This window comes from Cervus canadensis, chromosome 30 (assembly GCF_019320065.1).
Source record: "Cervus canadensis isolate Bull #8, Minnesota chromosome 30, ASM1932006v1, whole genome shotgun sequence".
In the NCBI taxonomy this organism is placed as follows: Eukaryota; Metazoa; Chordata; class Mammalia; order Artiodactyla; family Cervidae; genus Cervus; species Cervus canadensis.
This window is the reverse complement of record NC_057415.1, coordinates 9256986-9281481: the sequence shown is the minus strand read 5'-3', so window position 1 is coordinate 9281481 and position 24496 is coordinate 9256986. Positions and strand designations below refer to the sequence as shown.

General features: G+C 47.8%; 2 protein-coding genes across 7 annotated transcripts in view; one reads left to right on the top strand and one right to left on the bottom strand.

Moving 5' to 3' along the window:
• Window positions 1-15791, top strand: part of KIF24 (kinesin family member 24) — a 64499-nt gene extending 48708 nt beyond the window's left edge. For 2 of the 3 annotated variants that reach the window (XM_043453008.1, XM_043453007.1), the window contains exons 10-14: window positions 3281-3352; window positions 5169-5278; window positions 10840-13092; window positions 14279-14372; window positions 15065-15791. In XM_043453008.1, coding sequence (XP_043308943.1) covers window positions 3281-3352; window positions 5169-5278; window positions 10840-13092; window positions 14279-14372; window positions 15065-15205 — 2670 coding nt within the window. In that variant the 3' untranslated portion in view covers window positions 15206-15791. The remainder of the gene's footprint in view (window positions 1-3280; window positions 3353-5168; window positions 5279-10839; window positions 13093-14278; window positions 14373-15064) is intronic. The other variant, XM_043453009.1, reaches the window with a different exon arrangement.
• A 1122-nt stretch (window positions 15792-16913) lies between these two features.
• UBAP1 (ubiquitin associated protein 1) overlaps window positions 16914-24496 on the bottom strand; it is a 67157-nt gene continuing 59574 nt past the window's right edge. For all 4 annotated transcript variants that reach the window (XM_043453010.1, XM_043453013.1, XM_043453011.1 and 1 more), the window contains 3 exons: window positions 19344-19526; window positions 18552-18653; window positions 16914-18051 (listed from right to left, as the gene is read on the bottom strand). In XM_043453010.1, coding sequence (XP_043308945.1) covers window positions 17911-18051; window positions 18552-18653; window positions 19344-19526 — 426 coding nt within the window. In that variant the 3' untranslated portion in view covers window positions 16914-17910. The remainder of the gene's footprint in view (window positions 18052-18551; window positions 18654-19343; window positions 19527-24496) is intronic.

Genomic DNA, 24496 nt, shown 5'->3' with positions numbered 1-24496 from the left:
CACATTCAGAGAAGGCTAGTGTCCATCTCGGTCCTCTCGATCCTGTCGTCCCCCTCCCCTTAGGTGACCGTTTTCTACCAACGTGTTTGTTTGTGCTCACCCCTTTGTCAGGGGAAAAAAGAAAAGAAAAGGCTGGCATACTGTTAACACTGTTCTGCAGTTTGCTTTTTTCACTTAACAGTATCCTGGAGCTCATTCACGACTGTGTATAGAGACCCCCATTCCTTTTTAGTACTGCCCTGTTTCCATCCACATTAAGTCTTTTTGATTAGAACTGAAAACTCCTACTAGACACATTACTCTCAGGTCTCATGAGGGGTAAATGGAGAGGCTGAGAGAGGTGAGAGAGTCAGCATCTTTTTATTATTATTTAAAATTTTTGAATAATTTTAGATTTTAAAAAAGCTTCAAAAATAAACATATAGCATTCCTTCACCTAGCCTTCCCGGTGTTAACATTTTATATAACGATAGCAATTTAAATCAGGAAATGAACATTAAAATAATTCTATAACTGTCTGCAGACCTTGTTTGAATTTCATCAGTAGTCCCACTCATGTCCTTTTTTGGGTCTAGTTACCTGTAGTTGTCATGGCTCTGTAGTCTCCTCAGTTTTTGTCAATCTTGACCTTAACACCTTTGAAAAATGCTGGCCAGTTATTTTGCAGACTGTGTCTGAATTTGGGTTTGTGTAATGTTTTCTCATTATTAGGTTGAGATAATGAATTTTTAGCAAGAATAGCGCAGAAGTTGTACCCCTCTCAGTGTACTGTAGCCGTCAATATGTCATTACTGGTAATGTTAAACTTAATCACTGAGTTCAGGTGATTTGTGCTAGGTTTCCCCGTTGTGAAGGTATGATTATTCCCTTTGTAATAAGTATCTCATGGACAGATACTTTAAACTATGCAGTACCTATAATGTCCATTGATGACTCTTACCTGTAACAGTTATTACTGTGGGGTTTACATGATGAGGTTTTTCTGTGTCCATCATTCTATATTAGAGGATCCCCTTGTGGCTCAGTGGTAAGGATCCGCATGCCAATGCAGGAGGTGCAGGTTCGATCCCTGGGTTGGGAAGAGCCCTTGGAAAAGGAACTGGCTACCTACTCCAGTGTTCTTACCTGGAGAACCCCATGGACAGATGAGCCTGGCAGGCTACAGTCCATGGGGTTGCAAAAGAGTCAGACACGACTTAGTGACTGAGCACACAGTCTACATTAATTAGTTGGAATTCTATTGCAAGAAAGAGCTGTTTTTTTCTCTTTATTTATTTACTTACTTATAACAGTAAATGGGTATTTCTTTCATTTGCTAAATTAGAATCCATTTCTATCATTACTTATTTTCTTGCTCACATTTTCCCAAATGGCTGTTGGGAGTTCTTTCTGGGGTTCTGTCCATAAGTTCTTTCAGGTTGGTTTTGTATCCTTTTGACATGCTCATCATTTTTTGAGCATCTTCTTGCCTTTTGGCACTACAAGGCGTCACACACTCTTCCTTGCCCTTGCCCTGAAATCAGTCATTTCTCCAACGAGGTAATACACTTTTGAGTACGTACTATATACTAGTGAGTTTAATCTTCACAACAGATTCTCTTATTCCCTCTTTATAGATCAGGATTCTGAAGCTCAAGTTAAGTGAGTTTGCCAAGGGTCTACAGCCTCTAGCTAGAAATCTTTGATTCTCATGTTTAAATTTACGGTCTAGGAATTAACTAGGAAACCTATGAGGTACCTGTGGAGAGGGCTTCCCAGGTGGTGCTAGAATCTGCCTGCAGATGCAGGAGTTACAGGTTGGATCCCTGGATCGGGAAGATCCCCTGGAGGAGGGCATGGCAACCCATCCCAGTATTCTTGCCTGGAGAATCCCATGGACAGAGGAGCCCGGAGGGCTGTAGGCCATAAGGTCGCAAAGAGTCGGACACGACTAAAGCAGCTTAGCATGGCATGGCACCTGTGGCATATCCTTGGGGCTTGGCTGTCTTTCTCACATGGGAGACAACATGTGAAGGAGCCTGGAAACAAGCCTTAAAGAATAGGATCAAAATCTTGTGTTTTGTGAGGCGTACAAAGATGCCCCTTTTTTCTGTCCTGGGTATTTCCCTTGCTTTTCCCTTAGAGCTTAGTAAAGTCTACTTTCCATTCTGATTCAGCAAGGCTAAAGGGACCCAAGGGCTCATAGAAATTGATGGCCACACTTGGATTTGAGTATGTAAGGGGCAGGTGTAACTCAGGGGCCAGGTTTGGTTACCTGTTATCCCTTCTAGAGAATCTTCCCAGTACTAAAGTTTGGGGATATTGGACTGACTTGTAATAAGAGGAAATTCCTTTATACCGTCTTATAACCTTACAGCTTCTTGGATAGAGAAGGGTTAGCTGTGGACATCTATGACTGCTGCCAAGAACAGTCACGGGAGACTCTCAAGGCTAATTACCTTTTCTTGGTGAACTCCCAGCACTGGCAGTTCCAAGGGATCCCTTCCATTCTCTTCCCTCCCTTTTTTCTCATTTACTGTTGCTTACCCTAGATTCGTGACTCAGAAATAGAAGGTCTGTCCTCCCTGGTCTTGTCCCCTCAACCCCTGCTCTTTCTGATGGGCATGTTGCCCTTGGAGATGTACATATCCAGATTTCTGCTGGCACTAGTGATGTCCAGTGAGCACTTCTTTGAGAGGCTCTGCCCAGGAGCAAGTGACATGCCCTTCTTTGCCTTTGGGCCACCATCCCTACTTTTTTTAATGAGGGTGTAAACCTAGGTCATTTCTCAGTTCCTTCCCAGCTCTGCCTCTAGGATTTCTCCTCTTCCATTTAGACAACTTGTATCTGAATCTGTACTTGAAGCTGTACCTGTAGGTGTGCATGTGTGAGCAGGGAGGCAGGGGAGTGGCATGGGTATTTTCTCTATTTAAGTGCATCTTGTAGTTGGGAAGAGTGTGAGGAAAGAAAGGGAGCCGGCAAGCCAGAACTGCCACCACATAAGTTGGACTCTGGGACCAATGGGAGGGTCCCTGGGTTTGTCAGTTCTGCGCTATCAGCTCTAATCCTAGGTTCACAGCCTTTAAGTTGAGAGGGGGCCAGGGGCAGGGTAGGCATAGCTAGCACAGGATGATGCTTTCCAGTTTACCTTGATTGTTCTTGTTGAGCAAGAAACTACCAGGGCATTTTAACTTCTTTGGAGGAGGGTTGCATGAGTGTGGTTTATTTTTTAAAAAATCTGATCTGTTAGTCTCACTTTGCATGTGATATTTGATGTGCTTGTTATTCTACCACTTTGCAGCTGAAGGAATGTATCCGTGCATTGGATCAGGAACACACCCACACTCCTTTCAGGCAAAGCAAATTAACTCAGGTAAAGTTAAATATGAGCTTTGAGTTCTGGTTCACTCGTGTGTTCCTTCTTCCATTCATTTAATCATTCAGGAGAGCATCCATTGCCAGCAAGGCATGATGTGGTGGAGGGCGGGCGGCGAGGGAGGGGGAGGAGGGGAGGAGTCACCTTCCTTCTAGGCGCTCTCAGTCTTGAAGAAGAAAGGGCATCCTCAGGCAGGGATCCCTGCAGTACACAGCAGCCAGGCAGAGGTGGTCACCGTCCAACAGCTTTCCATTTATTTCTAACAAAAACAAACCTTGTGGATTTAGTGGCGTCTCTGAGCCTTTGAAGGGGATGGTAGTGTAGCTGTCTTGGTTCTCTCTTAGTTGTAGACTTAGATAGACCAATGTTTCAAGACAAAAAATAATGGCAGCATTTAAAAAGAATGAGATGGATTTTTGACATGTCCTTCCAGGAAAGATGACCAAGATCTATAGTTTAAAAATATGAAATAAGAAAAAAAAACTACACATAAAAATTATGCATCTCTGTTAGCTGATTATTTTGAGTAGTAGCACCATAGCTTATTTTTTTTCTTCCATTTTTCTGTCATGAAAATGTGCTTTATTGTTAGGAAGCACCAAGAAGAGTGGCGAATGGAGGACTCAGCCTAGGTACAAACAGCTGTGAAGACAGTTACAGGGACCCCTGTTTTCCTTCTGCACCAAGGCTGGGCACAGTAGGGGACAGACGAGGCAGGAGGCAGTCTCGGTGAGGCGCTCTGTATTCCGGGAGGAGTTCCCACTCTGCAGCTAGACCAACAGCTTCATGGGAGCTGGGGCAGAACCCATGATAACATAGCTCCTAACTTGTTAGAATCAGTCATCTATGGGTTAGATGGTTTCTTCTCAAACATGACTACAGCTGGGGACTCAGGAAACCCTTCTTTTGGGTGGTTAGTCCTGATTCTGACATCGGCTTTGTTATTTTTCAAAACTTGTCCTCCACCCCCAGAAATTGTGTTCCTGTTTAATTAAATCAGTAATTTCACACATAAATCCACTCACAGAATCATACACCTTTTTCACACAAACATAAGTTTTAGATCTTTCCAGGTACCTAAGTACGTGTATCCATAATTAGTTTTTATGGTTGTATGCAGTTTATAATTTTTTAGTGTTACTTGTTTATAGACTTAGAGATTTTCCAAATTTTACTATTATAATATTGTAATGAATATCCTGTGTATACTTTTTTTTTTAAATCAGTTGAGCAATTGTCTCTTTAGGATAAAGTCTTTGAAGTGTGATTGCCAAACCAAAAGTAGGAACATTTTTTTTACCAGGTTTTTATCATATTACCAAACTGCCCTCCCAAAGGCATGTACCAGTTCACACTGCATAGTACGTGGGCAGCATAGCAATGTACAGGAGCACCCTTTCCCTAGACCCTCACCAGAGCAGGTTCGTGTGAGTCTTTCTTCATCTTATAGGCCCCCAAATTTTAATTTTTTAATTTATTTATTACTTGACTGCACTGGATCTTAGTTGAGGTAATGAACTCTGAGTTGCAGCATGCAAACCCTTAGTTGCAGCATGTGGGATCCAGTGGACCCCCCACCAGGGAAGTCCCCACAAATTTTAATTTTGTAAAATGCTTTGTCTGCATTTCTTTGATTAGTGGTGCAGTGAGTATCTGTTTTGTTTGTTGATTGATCATTTGTGTTTCTTCTTTTGTGAATTGCCTTTCTGTAGAAGGTGGTAGGTATGAGTATGGCCCAGTGTCCTGAACACAGTATGTAGTCAGTATGCCCTCTGTTGGCTGATTTCACTGACCTGCCTTCTGTTTTGAACAGGTGCTGAAGGACTCTTTCATTGGCAATGCCAAAACCTGCATGATCGCCAACATCTCACCAAGCCATGTGGCCACTGAACACACTCTGAATACTTTGCGCTATGCTGACCGGTGAGTGCCCTCAGGTGTCAGAGTAGCGGGGGGCGGTGTGTGTGTATGTTTGTGAGAGATGCATACACAAGGATCTGACCTTGAGCTCCCCAAACCTGTTCTTGGGATAATAATTCTACTGCCAGGGGAATGTGCAACTGGTCATGTGAAGAATGTGTCTTGGTAGGCCCTGTCATAAGTGTGAACATGACGAGGAAGGTGACATGTTCCCTTGTTCAGGAGACAACTCCATCAGTGAATCTTAAATAGCTAGCCGGAGATGAATTATTTTTCCAGAGTGGAAGGCTTCATGAGGTTTTCTTCCTGCCAGCCTCAGCCCTAATTGTTAGGGATAGAGTACCTATTATTTGTTAAGGCAGAAGTACTCAGAGCTATGTAAGTCCAGAAGAGATCAACCTTGTTTTATGGAAGGAGAAACTGAGGCCCAGAAAAGAGCAGGGACCTTAAAAGGGCTCATTGGGAGTTGGTGGCAGAACTAGTACCTCTGACTGCCAGGTCAGGGCTCTAGTGACTTTGGTATCTGCCAGGGCCCCTCCCATCTCTTACCCTGGGGTCATGTGTCTCCTACGTTTGACAGTGCTCTCATTACCATCCTTTCCTCCGGCTGCTTTGCTGCCTGGTCCTACCGTACAACACCTCCTCTTGGTCTCTCAGAAGCTGTCTCCAAAGTTAACAGACTACTTGAGGGGAACCTGGTATTCTTAAAATTACTGTTGAAGAATCTTTTGTATACATGGCATTTTATGAAACTCACTGGGAAGGAAAGATAAGCTATTATTTAAGTTCCATGAGAACAGGAACCTTATCTTTTTCTCCACTGTCTCTATCCTGCCCAGACAGTACTTGGTACCTAGTAGGTGTGTTATTAATATTTGTGAATGAAAGGAGGAGCTCGCCCTGGGCGTCAGGGCTTCAGTGATGTTCTCTGTGTATTTTATCTCATCTCATTTCAATAGGAGAGACCATTTACAAAGTGGCTACTAGAATGGACTCTAGAGTGAAACTATCTGGGCCAGTACCCTGCCTCTCCACTAGCTGGCTGAGTGATCCTGGGCTAGTTTTCAACTTCTCTGGGCACCAGTTCCCTTAATGTGAACACGGATAATGATAGCACCTACCTCATGTAACAGTTACTTGGATTCAGTGAGATGACGTGTATGAAGGGCTTAGGGCCACACCTGGCACAGAGTGAACGCTGATTATATATTAACTTCAACAATAGTAATATTATAGGCATATGCTCAGTCATGTCTGATTCTTTGTGGTCCCTGGACTATAGCCCACCAAGTTCCTGTCCATGGAATTTTCCAGACAAGAATACAGGTATACTGTGGAAATACTGCAACTTTGGCTCAGACCACTGTGATAAATTGTACTGAAGTCCTAGGTTCATTTCCCAGTGCATGTAAAAATTATATTTACACTATACTGTGTAGTTTATCACGTGTGCAGTAGCATTATGTTTTTAAAAAACAATGTACGTACCTTAATTTAAAAATAATCTTGTTGGAAAAATGGCACTGATAGACTTGCTCTATGCAGAGTTGCTATGAACCTTCAGTTTGTTTAAAAAAAAAAAAAAAGCAAATGCCCTCTCCACAAAGCAAAATGCAATAAAATGAAGTACACCTATAATAGGTTTGCTAAATAAGTTTCCTCAAGGAGGATTCCTAATTGCATGGCCTCCTTAATGCCAGCCTCCTAGCCCTGCTAGAAGATAAGTGAAGACTGAGATAAGCTAGAAGACATGGGATGATCCAAAATTGTTTCCCCCAAACCAGTATGGCTTCAAGTTCCTTCCCCCCATGTGTCCATTACCCTGCTTCAACAGTTACTAACCCTAGGTCAGTCTTGTTTCATAAATCCCTCCCTGCATCACAGACATAACAAGTGCTTGAAGTGAGAACATCATTAGGAGCAGAGAATAAAACATTCCTCTCAGCGCTTCAGTAAAGGAAGATGAAAGTAACCCTTTCTCAGGGGGGATGTATTGAGTACAGTTGAGAAATTATTTAAAGTAATTTTTGTTAAAAACTAGAAAAAGTGGCTCAGACAGTCTATTATGGAAGGGAATATGAGGAAAAGAAAGAAAGGCAGAGAAAGACAAAGGAACAGGCAGAAGCCTTTGCAATGGCTATGAAAACCATTCTTAAACAGCCTGAGAGAAATGCCCAGAAGGACCCAGGTGAAAAGGGATGGGCTTGCTATTGCTGTGGAACGGAGGGGCACCTCAAGCGATATTGCCCTCAGGCATCTAAGCCGCCCCCGGCTCCATGTCTGGTCTGCAAAGGACCACACTGGAGGAGAGACTGCCCCCAGAGGCGCAGGCTTCAGGGGTCGGACTCTCAAGACAACCAGGACTGAAGGTGCCCGGGGGTCCCCACACAAGCTCCCGTCCTAATTACACCTGAGGAACCCCGGGTATTGATAACTGTGGGAAGCCAATCCATCAATTTCCTTTTAGATACTGGGGCAACTTACTCCATGCTTACTGAAGCCCCTGGCCCACTTTCTTCCCAATCCCCTTCTGTAATGGGACTGTCTGGACGAGCCAAAAGTTATTATTTCAATTATTCTTTATCTTGCAACTGGGATTCTGTGCTATTTTCACATGAGTTCCTGATTGTGCCAGAATCACCCTCACCCCTTTTGGGGAGGGATATACTGAGCAAGGTCCATGCCTCTGTTTCCATGAATATGGAGCCCTCCCTTTCTCTCCCTTTAGTTGAACAAAATATAAATCCTAGAGTATGGGATGATGAAAAATCTGTGGGTCAAGCACAAAATGCTATTCCTGTGGTTGTCAAGCTCAAAGACCCGCACTTATTCCCACATAAGAAGCAGTATCCACTGAAACCTGAGGTTAAGGCAGGGTTAAAACCCATCATTGAAAATTTAGAGGAACAGGGCCTATTAGTTCCCTGTTAACAGTCCATGCAATACTTCTGTTTTGGGTATAAAGAAATCAAATGGTAAATGGAGACTAGCTCAAGATTTACAAATAATAAATGAGGCTGTAGTTCCTTTAAAAAAAAGAGTAGAAAAAGTATAATAGAAATAATCTTTCATTCAAAGCAGTCTGAAAAATTATTGAAAGTAAGTATGAAAGTCATTTGTTTTATGTGCTTAAATTAATTGTAGGTAACAATCTGTACACACACAAGCTGAGAATGATTTTATTGCTTATTTGAAATTTTCCTCTGATTTAAAATTTTTCTCTCTTCACATACTAAAACAATGTTAGTAAATAGTACAAAAATAAAGTTCTAGCTGGACCCCTAACAAGTTTATCAGAAAAGAGCTCAGTAACAAGAGTGATTTTGGTAAAAGGTAGAGTACACTGGAAGTACTTAGCATCAGTGACCAAATTACCTGTAAGATTTCTTCTGACACCCTCAGATTTCTAGAATTACTTCTATGACTCCTAGGAAGAAACTTTGGTGTTTCTCTTTTAACAAAATTAAAAGAGCTCAGTTTTATAACAGGAGGTAATGTGGAACCATCTAGACTTGCTGTGGCAACTCTCAACTCATTCCTTGTTTGTATGTCCTGCTGCAACACCTCAGCAAAGGCCCAAGAACGCAACATGATTTTCAGTTCAGTTCAGTCGCTCAATCATGTCCGACTCTTTGCGACCCCGTGAACCGCAGCACACCAGGCCTCCCTGTCCATCACCAACTCCCAGACTTTACCCAAACTCATGTCCATGGAGTCGGTGATGCCATCCAACCATTTCATCCTCTGTCGTCCCCTTCTCCTCCTGCCCTCAATCTTTCCCAGCATCAGGGTCTTTTCAAATGAGTGAGTTCTTCTCATCCGGTGGCCAAAGTATTGGAGTTTCAGCTTCAACATCAGTCCTTCCAATGAACACCCAGGACTGATCTCCTTTAGGATGGACTTGGTTGGATCTCCTTGCAGTCCAAGGGACTCTCAAGAGTCTTCTCCAACACCACAGTTCAAAAGCATCAATTCTGTGCTCAGCTTTCTTTGGATGTTCAACTCTCACATCCATACATGACTACTGGAAAAACCATAGCCTTGACTAGACGGACCTTTGTTAGCAAAGTAATGTCTCTGCTTTTTAATATGCTGCCTAGGTTGGTCATAACTTTCCTTCCAAAGAGTAAGCGCCTTTCAATTTCATGGCTGCAGTCACCATCTGCAGTGATTTTGGAGCCCAAAAAAATAAAGCCAGCCACTGTTTCCACTGTTTCTCCATCTATTTGCCATGAAGTGATGGGACTGGATGCCATGATCTTAGTTTTCTGAATGTTGAGCTGTAAGCCAACTTTTTCACTCTCCTCTTTCACTTTCATCAGGAGGCTCTTTAGTTCTTCACTTTCTGCTGTAAGGGGGTGTTGTCTGCGTATCTGAGAAATTTGACTTCAGTCATGACTTTGTCTCTCTGCTTACTATGTTACCTGCTTCCTTGCTTCTCAGACCTAAAAGGAAGTCAGGTCTCAGTGTCAGGTTTATTATCTTGGTTTTCAGAAATGGCCAGGGGGTCATTTGGCTACTTCTAAGTGGATTAAAACCAAAACAATGGAAAAGACATTTTCTGAGAGCTCCCCGGCAAAAGTACAACTCCCTCCATAAGGGATTTCAACACAGAATCTACAAGCACACCACTGGAGAGTCACATTTTACTTGATGTCTCCTTGTAAATCCAAATTCTTCCACTGCTTTTATTTTGTTTTAGGTATCACAGAGTGAGAGACTCTGATCTTGGCAACTCAATCCTAGCAGACTTAATTCTGGATTTTTCCATGTTCTCTAAAATTCCCTTGTAGAATAGAGCATGGTTCTCTTATTTCTCTATCTAGGGGCTGATTTTTGCCTCCCAGAGGATGTTTGACAATGTCTGGAGACAATTTTGATTGTTGTGACAGAGAACAAAGGCTGCTGTGATCGTGGGTAGAAGCCAAGGAAGTTGCTAAACATTCCACAGGCACAAGACAGCTCCCCACAACAAAGAATTGTCTGACCCCAAACACCACTGGTGCTAAAGTTGAAAACCCTGGGAACAGACAGGTTGTTTCTACCTCCATGGAATTAGCACAAGCCGACTTATTTCTGAGAGCTTGTGCTTCTTGAAGTGCCCAGCAGGTTGGAGGGAACTCATTTTCTCAGAGAAGCCTAAAAGGAGGTGGTTTGCAGGAAGAGAAGGTTCTGATTATGGAATAGTAGGTGAGGAGTAGACACATGGCTCCTGAGTGGGCTGATCTTCAGGAAGTGTGGTATGGGCCCTGCGTGGACATAAGTTCTGAAACCAGCTCCTCTGGCCTGTCCCTCACATGCATCTGTGGTATTTCAAACACTCTCCTGATCATGGAATAGTGTGTGCATGCTAACATCCTCAGAGAAGACACTGATCTTTGTTCAAGTAAAGTGACGTATTTCATATTGAAATAGAATATCCCCTTTATTCTTTCCTTTATTCTCTCCCAGATAAAAAAATAATTCCCAGTTCTTGTAATACTTTTCTTTGGTTTTTGTTTTCTCTGAAAGCTATGGGAAGGGAATTACAGGAATGTACATTAACATAAAATGGTCATTTACAGGGTCAAAGAACTAAAGAAAGGCATTAAATGTTGTACTCCAGCTAACAGTCGAAATCGAACATCTGGAAACTCTTCTAACTCTTCTCCAAAACGAATTCAGAGCTCTCCTGTGGCCCTGCCAGGGGACAAATGTTCTCCCAAAAAAGTCAAGCTGGGGCTTCAGCAGCCGTTCACAGTGCCATCTGGTTCCACGAGAGGGAAGGCCCATCCTCTGGCTAGTCACCCAGCCAATATCCCTTTTGCTTCTGTACCTAAGGTTCCTGGCAAAGAGGGTGGCTCTCGAGGGAGTCCTCCCCGAGAGTGGGTCATTCAGACTAGCTCTAGCAAAGGAAGTGTGCCGTCTGGACATGTAGCCATAAAAAGGGCAGAAGAATCAGCTGCATTATGCTCTGAGAAAAACCCAGTTGGCAACAAAACCACCCTAGGCTGGGGAAGCAGGGCGCCAGGCCCAGGAGGGGACCTGGTCCGTGGTAAGCCACCCTCCCGCTGCAAGAAAGTGCAGACTGTGCAGCCAGTGCAGAAGCAGCTTGTGTCACGAGGCGAGCTCTCCTTTGGCAGCGCCCACCGCTTAGCGGAGTATGGTCAGGGCAGCAAGGAGGGCACACCCAGCCGGCCTGCCTCTGAAGCTTGGACCAGCAACATCCCTGCTCGTCAGAAGGAGCGGGAGGAGCATTTGCGCTTTTATCACCAGCAGTTCCAGCAGCCACCTCTCCTCCAGCAGAAGTTACAGTACCAACCCCTGGAAAGGTTTTTATGCCGGTCCCGGCCCCCAGAGGGGCAGCTCCAGAGTGACATCCCTTCTCCCTTCCACCCTCATCGTGCTGAGAGTCATGATGGAGCCCAAGTCCCCCAGGCGGAGGACCCTGATGACAGCGACTTCAGTGAAGATTCTTTTTCACACGTCTCCTGTCAAAGGCCCAGAGAGCAGGGAAAGAGCCCGGAGAGCAGTGAAGGCTCGTTCTTCCTTCATCAGAGGGAGCAAGGTCCTGAGGAGCGGGTGGCTGAGAGGCAGCAGAGTCTGTTTTTCAGCCCAGATGGTGACAGGGAGGGTGTAACTGGAAGCTGGGTCTACTCCAGGGACCCCGCAGGCCACAGAAGGATAGCACTCGATCACGGCCGCAGCCCAGGTCAGGTGCCCTTGGACTGGAGCAGAGAGGAGGACTCAGACCTCTCAGGGCCTCCTCCCAGAGAAGACCTGGCAGGGAAGCCTTACTGCTCACAGGTAGACTCTGTATATGGTCGGGGAAGAGGTGGCGGCCCTGCTTTTGACCTCAGACAGGAAGCCTTCAGAAGTGAGGTTCCTGGGCAGGCCGAGGGCAGCTTGCCATCCCTGGAGGAAGATGGTTTCGCTTGCTCACTATCCCACATTGCAGTTCCTGGGTCCCCAGACCAGAGAGACACAGTGAGCACACCCCTGAGAGAAGTCAGTGAAGACAGCCCAACTCTGGAGACCAGAACAATGAAAGACAGTAACCCTTTCCAAGGAGAAGACTCTAAAGGTGAATTAGGCACGAGCTCTGAGTGTGCTTCCGGACTGATGGCTCCGCTCACCGTGTCCCTCCTGGAGAGCCTGGATGATGCGGGCCCTCCTTCCTGGGAGCAGCCGGCCCAGGATGGAACTGTGCGTGGTCTCGTGGCAGCAGACACAGAGGGGCCAGCAGTGGGCCACACAGTGTCATCGGGTGATCCTGAGGCAGTCCCGCCAACGTCTTCAGCAGCCGAGCACCTGTGGCTCTCCTCATCTCCCCCCGACAACAAGCCTGGGGGCAGTCTTCCAGCCCTGTCCCCATCACCCATCCGTCAGCACCCGCCTGACGAGCTGCCCGACGGGGAGGCTGACCCGGGGGAGGCCTGCCAGAGGAGAGACTCTTCTCCCGCACTCTTCTCCCGGGGGCACTGTGATGCCAATGTTGAGACAGAGCTGGATGGCTCCCAGGGTTTCCTGGGAAAGCCCTTCCTCACCTTTCATCCTGGAGGACCTCACGCTGGGCCTACACTCACCCCCCGAGCAGGAAGGAGTGATGTGGCTGACCAGCCCAGGGCCCAGGAGAGAAAGCAGCTGACGGGGCCCAGTTGGCCGGAACTGGGTTTCTCCGCAGACCCCATCACACTGTCTTGCTACAATGAGGACATTGCATGGCTCAAACATAGGCCAATCCCAAGGCCCTTAGCAAGGCCAGGCTCTCCCCTGGTGGCCAGCTGCTCTCCCAAGACCACCAGGACACTCCGTCAGCCTGCCCTGGGGCAGGCACAGTAAGTTGGACTCTCCTACCTAGACTTGGGCCCCTTGGCATCCCTACTCCCACCCCAGCTTATTGTTCTGTCTGTTCTGGGAATAGCTATGGTTGGCTCAGAGACAGGCTGATTGTCCACCTTTTCAAGGGAGCCTGCCTAGATGCATCTGACATGAGCAGTAGGAGTAAAATGTATTGGAGCAGGCCTGCCAGGGTGGGTGGGCCCTCAGCCTGGGAAAGCTGGATGTGAGGGAGAGAAGGGAGGACCTGACCCCGTGACCAAGCCTGAGGCCCGAGGTGAGATGCGAATCCTCCTCGTTCTGGTGGGTATGTATTCCTGCGGTGCTGCTCCAGGACACAGCAGCAGCAGCCGTGTGCCCCCAGAGGCACAGCTCTAGGCACCTTCCAGGACGGCAGAGGTAGGAAACAGGGGCTGCTGACTGTGCTTTCCCCGAGGAGGCTGGATGGTGCTGCAGAATGAGACCGCCTTGGAGGATGTGAAAGGAGGGGCGGGGGGTGTCGAGGGCTAGAGGCACAGGAGGGCAGGGCGGCAACAGATGCTTCTCTGTGAGGCCGCAGCCCTCCACTCTGGCTCCCGATTCCCTGGGCCAGCTGCCTGCCTGCTCACTGGGGCTCGGCCTGGGCCTTGGGCAAAGAGAGGGGCATGCAGGGATGTCCAGGGGAGGAGCTCACCTATAGCCAGGGGTCAGTCATGCTGTTGTGTGGTCTCTACCCATCAGGGGGGTCTGACAGAAGGCAGGTCCTCCAGCTTCTAGCCCAGACCCCCTTGCTCTGGTCCCTGAACTCCCCACAGAGAGGAGACAGGCCCACAGGCCAGGTGGCAGGCTCTACCTGGGCCACGTGCCGGCTGCAGCGGCACAGCCTTTAGCTTCCGTGCAGGGAAGCTGTGAGCAGCGCCTGCGGAGGAGCAGCAGCAGCCAGCCCTGTCTCTCAGTGAACCCAGGAGGCCCTGGCAGGGGGCAGCTCCCAAAGCCACTGTCTTCCCAGTACTTCAGGGTGTCGCCCTAGTCCCTGACAAGCCCTGAAAGGAACGGTGGAGAGGCAGGAGATGGTGGGGAGCTCGTTCCCATCAAAGCCTCGACCTCTTTGGAAAGCAGCTCCTGGCCTAGAAATGAGGCTCAGTTCCAGAAAGCTGCCCATGAGATGGGAGGCCCAAGGCTGACAGCATCCCCTCTGGTCCCCAGGCAGGTGGTCATCCAAGCACACCGGGAACAGCTGGATGAAATGGCTGAGCTGGGCTTCAAGGAGGAGACCCTGATGAGCCAGCTGGCTGCTACCGTAAGTGGTCTTGGCTGGACCCTCCAGGGCTGTTGGGACTTAGCCTGCAGCTAGTTTGACGTTGTTTAGTCACTAAGTCATGTCTGACTCTTCTGCAACCCATGGACTATTGCCCACAAGGCTCCTCTGTCCCTGGGATTCTCCAGGTAAGAATACTGGAGTTGAGTTGCCATGTCCTTCTCCAGGGGATTGTCCCGACCCACCAGGGAAGTCCACCTAGTTTGATAGTCATCCCTGTTTCCTGCAGTATGTGCAGAAAGGGTCTGCTGCCACACTATAGCTTTGTTGAGGCTTTGGGCCTTCTCTTGCCACTCCTCTGAGCTGGCTTGAGGGGCACAAGGACAGGTGGGAGATGGCGTGACACTCCCCATTCCCAGGCCAGTGTTTCCAGCCTCTCTTCTTGCCATTCTGCCTTCCTAGTGGCTCGTTGGAGGCCCCTCCCTGTGATGGTAACAGTGACTTGCCTTATGCAGACCAGAGGTACTTCTACAAAACCACCCTTTTGCCCTGCAAATACCTCTCTAAAGAAGTGGGCCCACCCTATGCCATGGTGACTCTCCCTGCAGGTTTTCCAACTGGAGGAAGGGCCCTGGGCTCTGAAATCCTCCTGCAAGGGAAGGGATTAGAAAAGCAGATATGACAGAGGGCCAGTAACAGCAAAAGCTCCCTTTGACCTTCGTTTCCTTTCTCAGGATTTTGAAGGTTTTGTGATCCAGCTAGATGAAATCATGGTTCTGAAGTCCAAGTGCATCCAGAGTCTGAGGAGCCAGCTACAGCTATACCTGGCCTGCCACAAGCCAGCTGCAGGCCCCGAGAGGACAGCGGTGTCTTAGAGTTGGTACGGGGGTGGCTGGGCTCTCAAGAGCTGGAGGGGCCTCCACCAGGTCCCCCTGCAGATCTCAGCACCCACTGCCTTGTCCTGCCATGGTGGTCCCTCCCTCACCACTCATGGCCTGGGCTGGGTCCCAGCTCCTCTCTCAGAGCCGAGCATCTGTCCAGTTCCGAGCACAGGGGCTTCTGCAAGGAAGGACAGATGAGCCTGAAGAACTTCTAATAGGTCTCTCCCTTTTCTTTGGGATTGAGGATTTGCGTTACTGACCCTTTGTGGAAACAACAGTTGGGTCTAATAACCCTGTAGATGTTTCTGAATTTGGGGACCTGAGGATGGGGGGATGGTCAGCGGTAACCTGCAGGTTGGAGGTCACAAGCTAGGGGAGATAACATGCTGAGCCTAGAGGTTTTATCAGCTGGATTCTGTGCCTTCCTCCAGGACTTGGTCAAAAACTAAAACGCTGGTGCTAGTGGGGTGGGGGCTGGGTGAGATCTGCCCCACCAGCCCTTGGGAGATTGATTTGGGGCTTTAGGTTAGCTTTTGAAAATGTAAAATGAATAAACCTTAACTGGATGTCTTTAACAGGAGCAGATGTGGGACAGGTCTTATGCTCCCAGTTCCCCTCCCTCCCTGCAACACAGTATTTAGACGGAAGAGGGCACTCGCATCACTGCATTCTTTTCCAGTCTCTGCCTTTTGCTGAGACCATATGCCTGCATCACATTCCTAAGTCCTGTCTGTGAGTCCTCACCCACCGTACCTCGGCACTAAGTGCTCTGGCCAGTGAGACTCTACAGCAGTTTTACACACATACATGCACCCCTTCATGTGAGCTGTTCACTGTGTATCTTTTTAGCAGAAAGCAGCTTAAGATAAGAAATACCAGGTAGTCCATCACTTACCAAGGCCAGCTTGGATCAAGTTGAGATTCACATGTCAAAGCCTTGGCCCTGACACCCATTTTGATATGAAATTTTGTTCTCTTGTAGAAGTTAAAGGATAACTTCTCCAAATTTTAAAAGAAGGGTTTAATTAATTTTAAAGGCCAGAGGAGGGACTAACTGGCTTTCTGAGACAATGGCCATGCCTCATCTGACCACCAGAGGGCGGCCTCTTTCCAGCTTGCTGCTTCCCAGCCCAAAGGTTCTGTATCCTCACGTCATCACTACAAAAATTAGAGACCCATCCAAGCCAAGAGCACAAGGAGGACTGTGGGGGAGAGAGTATTACAACTAAGGACAAGAAGCTAGGGATAAATCTAGTGCCATTGAGTGCAACAGCCCCACTGAGCGCTAGTGAAGCAGTCTGAATCCCCGTCCCACCTGTGGAACACAGAGACACGCCTGATGCTGCTCACAGGACCAGGGACTCACTCCTCACCTCTGAGTGCGTCTCCCGAAGGCCCAGCCTGTCTCACCTCCACAGTCAGTCTTGCAAGAAGGCACATGTCTATGTCCTTAACCCAGAGACCGAGCTAGGTCAGGTTTAAACAGACCTTTGTGTCTAGGCCTGCCTTTGCAAACCAAAAACCAGGGCAGACCGTAGGGCCAACTCCTGGGTTCCACAGGTCTAAGAGTTGGAAGAAAGTAGTGAAATGACAGAAAATGGTTAGCCTCTGTTCCATCCCCAGTAAATCTGCTTACCACTCACTAACCTCCACCCTGCAGTGAAACATTCCTTGGCAATAAAGAAATCATCACAACAGGATATACCTTTTAGATTTTTATTAGTAGTACTCTCTGAAGAATCAAAATAGTTAGCAAATTACTTTAGATTCATCAAGACTGTATATCCTTTGTGTTTAGATCTTTAATGATGTACAACATAATACAAAACAAACCAAAGAGACTGATTTCTATGACTAGGTGTTATCTGTTGTGTCGTCCTAGAGCAGGGGCTGGAGGGAGAGGCTGTTCTCCAGGGAGAACTGAGGTGGAGTTAGTGCTGGGGGACTAAATCATGGCCTGCTTTCTCCCCGCTTGATGTGCTGGGAAGGGACCAATGATTCCTTAAACTGACAACTGCTTCCTAGAGTAGGGGACTCTAAAATCCTGGGTAGCAGAAGATTGTAGTCCAAACCAGGCCAAAAGAAACAGGCTGGGGCAGGGAAGTGTGGTAAGTGCCTGGCAGAAAAGGCAAACTCAGGGCCCCAGGGGGTAAAGGGCATTCTCTGCACCTCAGAGACATTGCAGAACCAGTGTCACAGTAAGTGACATTGTTAAAAAGGGAAGGAAACAAACCCTGGAAGAACCTTTCAATTGCACTCAACCTGGATTAGAGGTCAGCCCACTCTTGCGGACGAGGGAACATCTAGCCCCGAAGCAGCACTGAGTCTGGCCCCACCACCTCCTCCTCCCCAGCTCCTTTTGGCAGCTGGGCCAGGTTTTGGCTGAAGCCATACAGATCCCAAAAAGACCAGAGAAGTCAATCTGGAGGGCCAAGGCGGGAAGGACACTTCTCAGGATACAAATACTTTTAATATGGAAGGAGCCAGGACAGTTCTGGGGGCATGTGCATGCCCAAATCTTACCCACTCTCTCCCCAGCTCAGGACCTAAGCTTGTAGAGACTTGGCAAGCACAGTCTCCACACCTGACCTTCCACCCCCAAAAGGAAATCCGGAAGTGCGCCCCTTCCCCTTCCCCATGGGGGCTCCTCAGGGCCTCCTGCAGGGGTGGCTCTGGCAGGGCCTAGGCAGGGCCTCGTCTCAGCTGGCTCCCGCCCGCGCCATGAGGTCTTCCAGAGCATTGTCCTGGTCGTTGTTGTGTAATAGCAGAACTTCCTTAATATCTTTCAGTTCAAAGCCCATTTCCTTAAATTTGCTCATCAGCTGAAGAAACTCCATCATCTAAAGAAAAGAGAATACAGATTCAAGAAAAGGTTCTGGCCACATAGCACAGTGGTGAAATCCATGCGTGAGGGGCTGCTTGGGAGGGCATCCCTGCCGGAGCCCCTCAGGTCCCCGAGCAAACAGAGGAGGGCTGATGCCACAGCCAGTCATCCTTCAGGAGCCACGCCCAGGCCCCAAACCTTACTGACCTTCCTTCAGGTCCCACCATCCACATCCACGTTCCCACCCAGCCTAGGCAAAATGACTAGCCATCTCCCCCATCATCCGAAAGTACAGCTTTTGCCCAGGTCGTTTTTTTCCATCCCTTCCCTGGGACAGACGGTCTTCAACTTGGTACTTCACCTGAGCCAAACATCCACATGCCTGTCTGGACACGGGAAGTTCTTGCTCCAACTAGTTCTGCCTACAGCCACTGGGAGGGATGAAGGTGTGGAACAGGAGTGCCCCCAGGACATACTGCTTTGCCCCTTCTTTCCAGAGGGTTCCCTGGAGCTTACCTTTTCCTCTGAACACTGCTGCATTTCCAGAGCCTCTTCCACCAAAAGAGGGTCGAAGCCCTTCTCACAGAGCTGTCCGTGTGCAAAGAGATAGTCGAGAATCTAAGAAAACAGAAAGGGTTAAGCACGGACTGCCACTGTTTCTGTGCTTCCCAAAAGTCTCACACCAATCCACACATCTGCTCCCCGCCTTGACTGTTACATCCTGGATAGGACTTGACGTTGTACCTTGAACTGTGTCCAACACAGCCGGACCTCAGTGACTATTTGCTGATAGACACACCCTTCTAAATATGCACTGACAGTCTTCAAAGGAGTTCCTGTCAGCTGACTCATCTCCCAACTGATGTCAGCTCCACAGCCTGGGCAGGGTACTCTCCTAAGAAACCACCCGAGTCAGAAAGGGCCCCCAAGGCTCGGAGCTCCAGTACCCTGGATCAGAACTGCCTGGGTGCTTCTGACGGGACGGACATTTATGGAAGAAGACGTCTGACCATATCGCAAGCCTATTCTGCCACTGTCTCAGGAGAAGCAGAGAAGAGGGGTAAGTGGGTAGTCCTTAATTCCAGTACGCCCAAGTCTGTCCCTCAGCCTAGGTCCCAGAGCAGCCCCCAGAGCAGAAGCACTGCTGGAAACCCCCAACAAAGCCCCCGAGTCCTGCCGCCCTCCCTCATCACAGGAAAAGAATGGCGCTGAGAATCTTCGGGACTCTAGGACAGATGCAGGGCGCTTCCAGCTCCGAGATCTGGGACCCCTCTCCTACCCTGGCCCTGTGGCTGACTAACCGCTCACCTGCTCAATATTCTCTCCTTTCTTCTTCATGGCTCTCAAGACACACTCATATGAGTAGCCCATGTTGACCACTGTCTCCACACAGTGCCGCTCACTGGGGGACAGCGCCTGCAGTTCAGAGTAAGCCTGGGGACAGCTGGGAGTGTTGGGCACTTGTGACACTGAGAAATTAGGAGGTGTGACCTGGTGGCAGAGAAACAAAGGATTAAGGCAAGAAGACAGACCCAGGCCCCAGAAGACAAGTCACTGAGGTGGCCTGATCCAGGGGTTTATCAATCCTGACCAAATCAAACCTCCAGTCAAGTAACCTGCCTGCAAGAAAGGGCCAGATCTCTGGCCAGACATCCTAAGGAAGAACTCTTTGTTCTTTCCCTCTTTGGGGTAGGGGAGCTCCAGCCGAGGGACAGAGAAGTTGGGAAGACACCTGCCAAGTGTGGCTGTCCTCTGACCTCATCCCACCTTGCAGAGTGAGGAAGCACCATGGAAGCACGTGCCTCTTCCTGCCCAAACCCCCTGGGTTTGTAGTGGAGGAAGAAGTTCTGAAACCTGCCTCTGGGCAGCACCTTGCTGGCTGCTAAGACCTCTCTCCAGGGCTCCACGATCCCTTTCCTAAACTGCCGTATCTGAGTACTAGAGGGATCATTCATCTCAAACCCCCTCACTCCAAAACTAACTGTCCCAGTAACCATGTCCATCACGTCCCAGCGTCCGTCGTCACATCTGTCACTGGGCTGGGCAGACGGCCAGCTCAGGGCTCCCATGCTCGGGGCACTGCCCTTTTCCCCACACCCTGTGCTGTGCTTTGATTCCCCGCAACAGCTACTGTCCTGCAGAGGCAGGCTGAAGACGGCCACCCCTCCCGGCGGTACCCTCAAGGACTGGACATGGTCCCCAGGGCCCAGCGTCCACTGCCCTGGCTACAGGCAGCCTACTCCCACCACCGGCCCCCAGCCTGACTGGACAGATTCTCAGACTTAAACCCCACCACCACTGCTGATAATAATCAGCCCCAAGGCAAAAAGGCAGCTCACTCCCAGGCCGAAGGACAGAATCACCATGGGAAAAGCTCTCTGACAACTTGGCTCATCTCCCGAGAACCAGGAAAAATCATCCAAGAAAATTTTATTTAACCCTCTCCTTTTTTGGGGGGTGGGGGAGAGGAAGGGAGGAGGAAAGGAGCCTGCTTATCCTAGAAGCATGTTCAAAATTCTATAGCTATAACCAGATGCTCTCCTCCAAGTCAGCTGGGGGAAGCCAAGAAGATTCCACAGGCCTCAACGCCCGCAGCGTCTGCTGAGCCCTCTCACCAGAGCACACTCCAGGCAGTGCAGTCCTGGGGCTCAGCCATCAGTGACAAAACACGACAGGGCACGGGAACCGGGGCACACAGCCTGGCCACTCTGCAGGCCCCGAGACTCCCTGTCATTTTAGGGCCGGGCTCTGCTGGGCGTGAAAACACCAGTACCCAAACAGCATCTTGTTCCCATTGCTGGCACAGTACTTATCACACAAGAAGGAGGCCCCAGACGTCGGGTACATGTCACAGGCAGTTCTGAATGCTCGCAGCCTCGCTCTGAGCTTGAAACTTACATGGCCCTGATATGTGTGTGTGCGCTCAGTGGCTCAGTCATCATTGACTCTCTGCGACCCAAGGACTGTAGCCCGCCAGGCTTCTCTGTCCTTGGAATTTTCCAGAATGGGTTGCCATGTCCTTCTCTAAGGGATCTTCTCAACCCAGGGACTGAACCTGGATCTCCTGCGTCTCCTGCATTGGCAGGCGGATTCTTTACCACTGAGCCAGCTAGAAAGCCTGGGCCCTGATACATTGATCCTCCCTTCCAAAATCCACTAAAATGATAATAAAACTGTATTAACCTTTAAGACTAAAGAAAAAGAGGGTGTAACAGAGGACAATGTATTTCAATGAAATTTTAGAAGGTGGAATGCTAACGGAGGCAGAGTAACTGGCAGAAGCAGTGAAGTTACAAGTGGGAGATGGGAGAGTCAGTTCAGCAGGAGACCCCTGAGGAGGTTTCAGCATTTGGAAGTACCAGGTACTGTTGGGGTAAGGCAAAGTACGAAGGCAGTGATCAGCAGAAAACCCTCAGGCAGACCTTCCGCACCCCACCTTCTGCGGAGATAGAAGGTTTAGTCTAGAAAATGGGAATCAATTCCAAAAAGGACTGAAGATACCAGGCACAGCATCTGGCAGAGTGAGGTACAAGAACAGAACGGGATTAAGTAAGCCTATCTCAGTATCCTCACTTTCTTTAGCTTTCAGGCAGATTTCTTAGATATAACTTTAATAGCCCTAAGATCTTCATATGTTGATGTCTTACAGAGCTCCCTTCAAAGCCCTGGTGGCTCAGGCGGTAAAGCATCTGCCTGCAATGAGGGAGACTCAGGTTTGATCCCTGGGTCGGGACGATCCCTTGGAGAAGGAAATGGCAGCCCACCCCAGTATTCTTGCCTGAAAAATCCCATGGAAGGAGGAGCCTGGTAGGCTACAGTCCATGGGGTCGCAAAGAGTCTGTAAGGACTGAGCGACTTCATTTTCATTTTCTTCAAAGCCTTCTCTGGTGGCTCAGATGGTAAAATCTGCCTGCAATGCAGGAGACCCACGTTCGATCCCTGGGTCGGGAAGATCCCCTGGAGAAGGGAATGGCAACCCACTCCAGTATTCTTGCCTGGAGAATTCCATGGACCGAGGAGCAATGGAAGTAGAGCTACAGTCCATGGAGTCACAAAGAATCAGACACATCTGAGTGACTTTCACTTTCACTTCAAAGGCAACTAACTAGTCAATCAATCAGCAGGCACACCCCAACATATATATTCCCCCCATTTTGACTGTTTTTCTTTTAGTGACTCACTCTTAAAAGTGAATAGAAAGCCAAAGCCACGAACATAAGACCAAACCAGAAGAGGGAAAAGACAAAGCACTTGGAAATTTAAAATAAAGTAAAATTTCTATTTAAAAGATTATGAGATTTTTTAAAAAGTTATGATAGTCAAGGATACCTTTCAGATAGTAAAACATAAAGTCAAAGAGATAGAAAAGAGATAGCAAATCAGAAAAACAGCCAAGGAGGTCCAACATCCAGTTGGACCAAGAAGAACAGAGAAAACAGAAAAGTATACTACCAAAAACAAGCAAACCACAACAACCAGATTTTGAAAACTGAGCTGAGCCTTTGCTTGAAAGGATCGAGGAGGGTCAAGCACAGTAAGTGAAGAAAGCCCATCACTGGTAAATGTCAAATCTCCAGAAATGAAAAAAAGGATCCCAAAAGCTTGTTGGAGTAGGGGAAGAAATCCAAATGGCACAGTACTGCCAGAAATCAGAGATGCTTGTACTTCCATCTGAGAGCTTTCTGTTTTTAATCTTTGTTTATGGCTGCAGGGGGTTTTCACCGCGGTGTGCGCACGTTTCTCTAGGTGCCTCCAGCGGGGGCTGCTCTCTAGCTGTGGTGCACAGGCTTCCGTGATGGGGCTTCTTGCACTGCGGAGCTCTAGGTGTGCAGGCTTCAGGAGCTGCGGCCCCGGGGCTCCAGAGCACAGCTCTGGCACAGAGGCCTAGCTACTCCAAGGCATGTGGAATCTTCCCGACCAGGGACCGAACTCAGTCCCCTGTGCTGGCAGGCAAATTCTTAACCAGTGGACCACCAGGGAAGTCCCTGAAAGTTTTTTTGTTTTTAAGCGAGTAATGTCTTAAAATTTTTTAAGGAAAATGATCTTCAACTAAGAAATCTAAATTGAGCCAAACTATTATTCACACATGAGGATAAAATTTAGACATTTTTGGATATTCAAGAATTCAAAAACAACAGGTTAACCAACAAAATTGAATGTATTTGAATGAGAAAATTACCACTAGGTCTTTGGCACTCTTGGAGCATTTGGTTAAAACTAGCAACAGGCACAAAGAAATTACACAGAATTTTTAATGGGGCAGTTAAACTATAAGAAATAAAGGCTACCAAGAAAATCCTCATCACCACTACAGTATATACCATCCCAATCATAATATTAACTAACATTAACTGAGCCAAAATTTGTGATATAAATATGATGGAAGATACAAGAAGAAGGTGGAGGAAAGGCTAGTATAAGGGCTAAATCCTCAACTACTATAACAGGAAATATAAACCTGTCTAACAAATTTAGAAAATGCAATGTAAGCATCCAATTTAGAAATACAAAGATAAATCCCAGTATAAACACAGTTTGAAGAGTTAAAAGTACCTGACTATGGGAAGCAAAACTGGAGTCAGGAAGAGGTGAGGCGGGGAACTACTCTTTTTCAATATAAGCCTCTAAATGCTACTTGGTTTCATTAAAATACTCTGATAAAAATAAATTCATTTTTTATTTTTTAAAATGTTTCATTCAGTTCTTCTCTGTGTGTTTCTTTTTGGAGGCTTCCTATTTTTTTTTTTCCTATTTCTTTTTTTGGCTGTGCCACATGACTTATGGGATCTTAGTCCTGTCCAGGAGTGGAACCCAGGGCCACAGCAGTGAAAGTGTGGATTCCTAACCACTGGACAGGCAAGTCCTCTCCTTTTTTTAATCTAGAGATGGAGAGTGACTCTGTAAGTATTAAAACAATGGCAACATGAGAAATGACCAAAGATTCAAGCACCAAAAAGCTAAGAGATTATATATTATCAGAAATCATTTGAAATACAATTTAAGAGCGAACTGGCACTTCTCATATCCTTCCTGGCCCCAATGAGTAAATTGAGAACTCAAGTACAAGGAAAAAGGCAAATGTTTCACTGAAGTAACTCTGACAGAGTAGAGAATATATAGCCATACCTGGAGAAAGAGAACCTGATGGCCGATGAGCCTAACCTGTGAGCAGAGCAAGGCCTCTGGCAGGGCTGAGATGCAGTGGGAAGAGACACTGATTTGGGCTAGACCAGGCAGTTCTGTGCTGGACACAGAAGAAGGGCACATCACACGACTGTTCCTCTCAAGATGATCCTATGGAGTTCTCAACTTCTAAGATTAGTTTACACAATGACACATGAAAATCTGAAAAATGAGACCCAAACACTGGGCCTGAAATAGATGACAAAAACTAAATTCCGGGAATTCCCTGGGAGTTCCCATGTGAAGGATGTATACGGCCCAGCTGACGACCATCACCC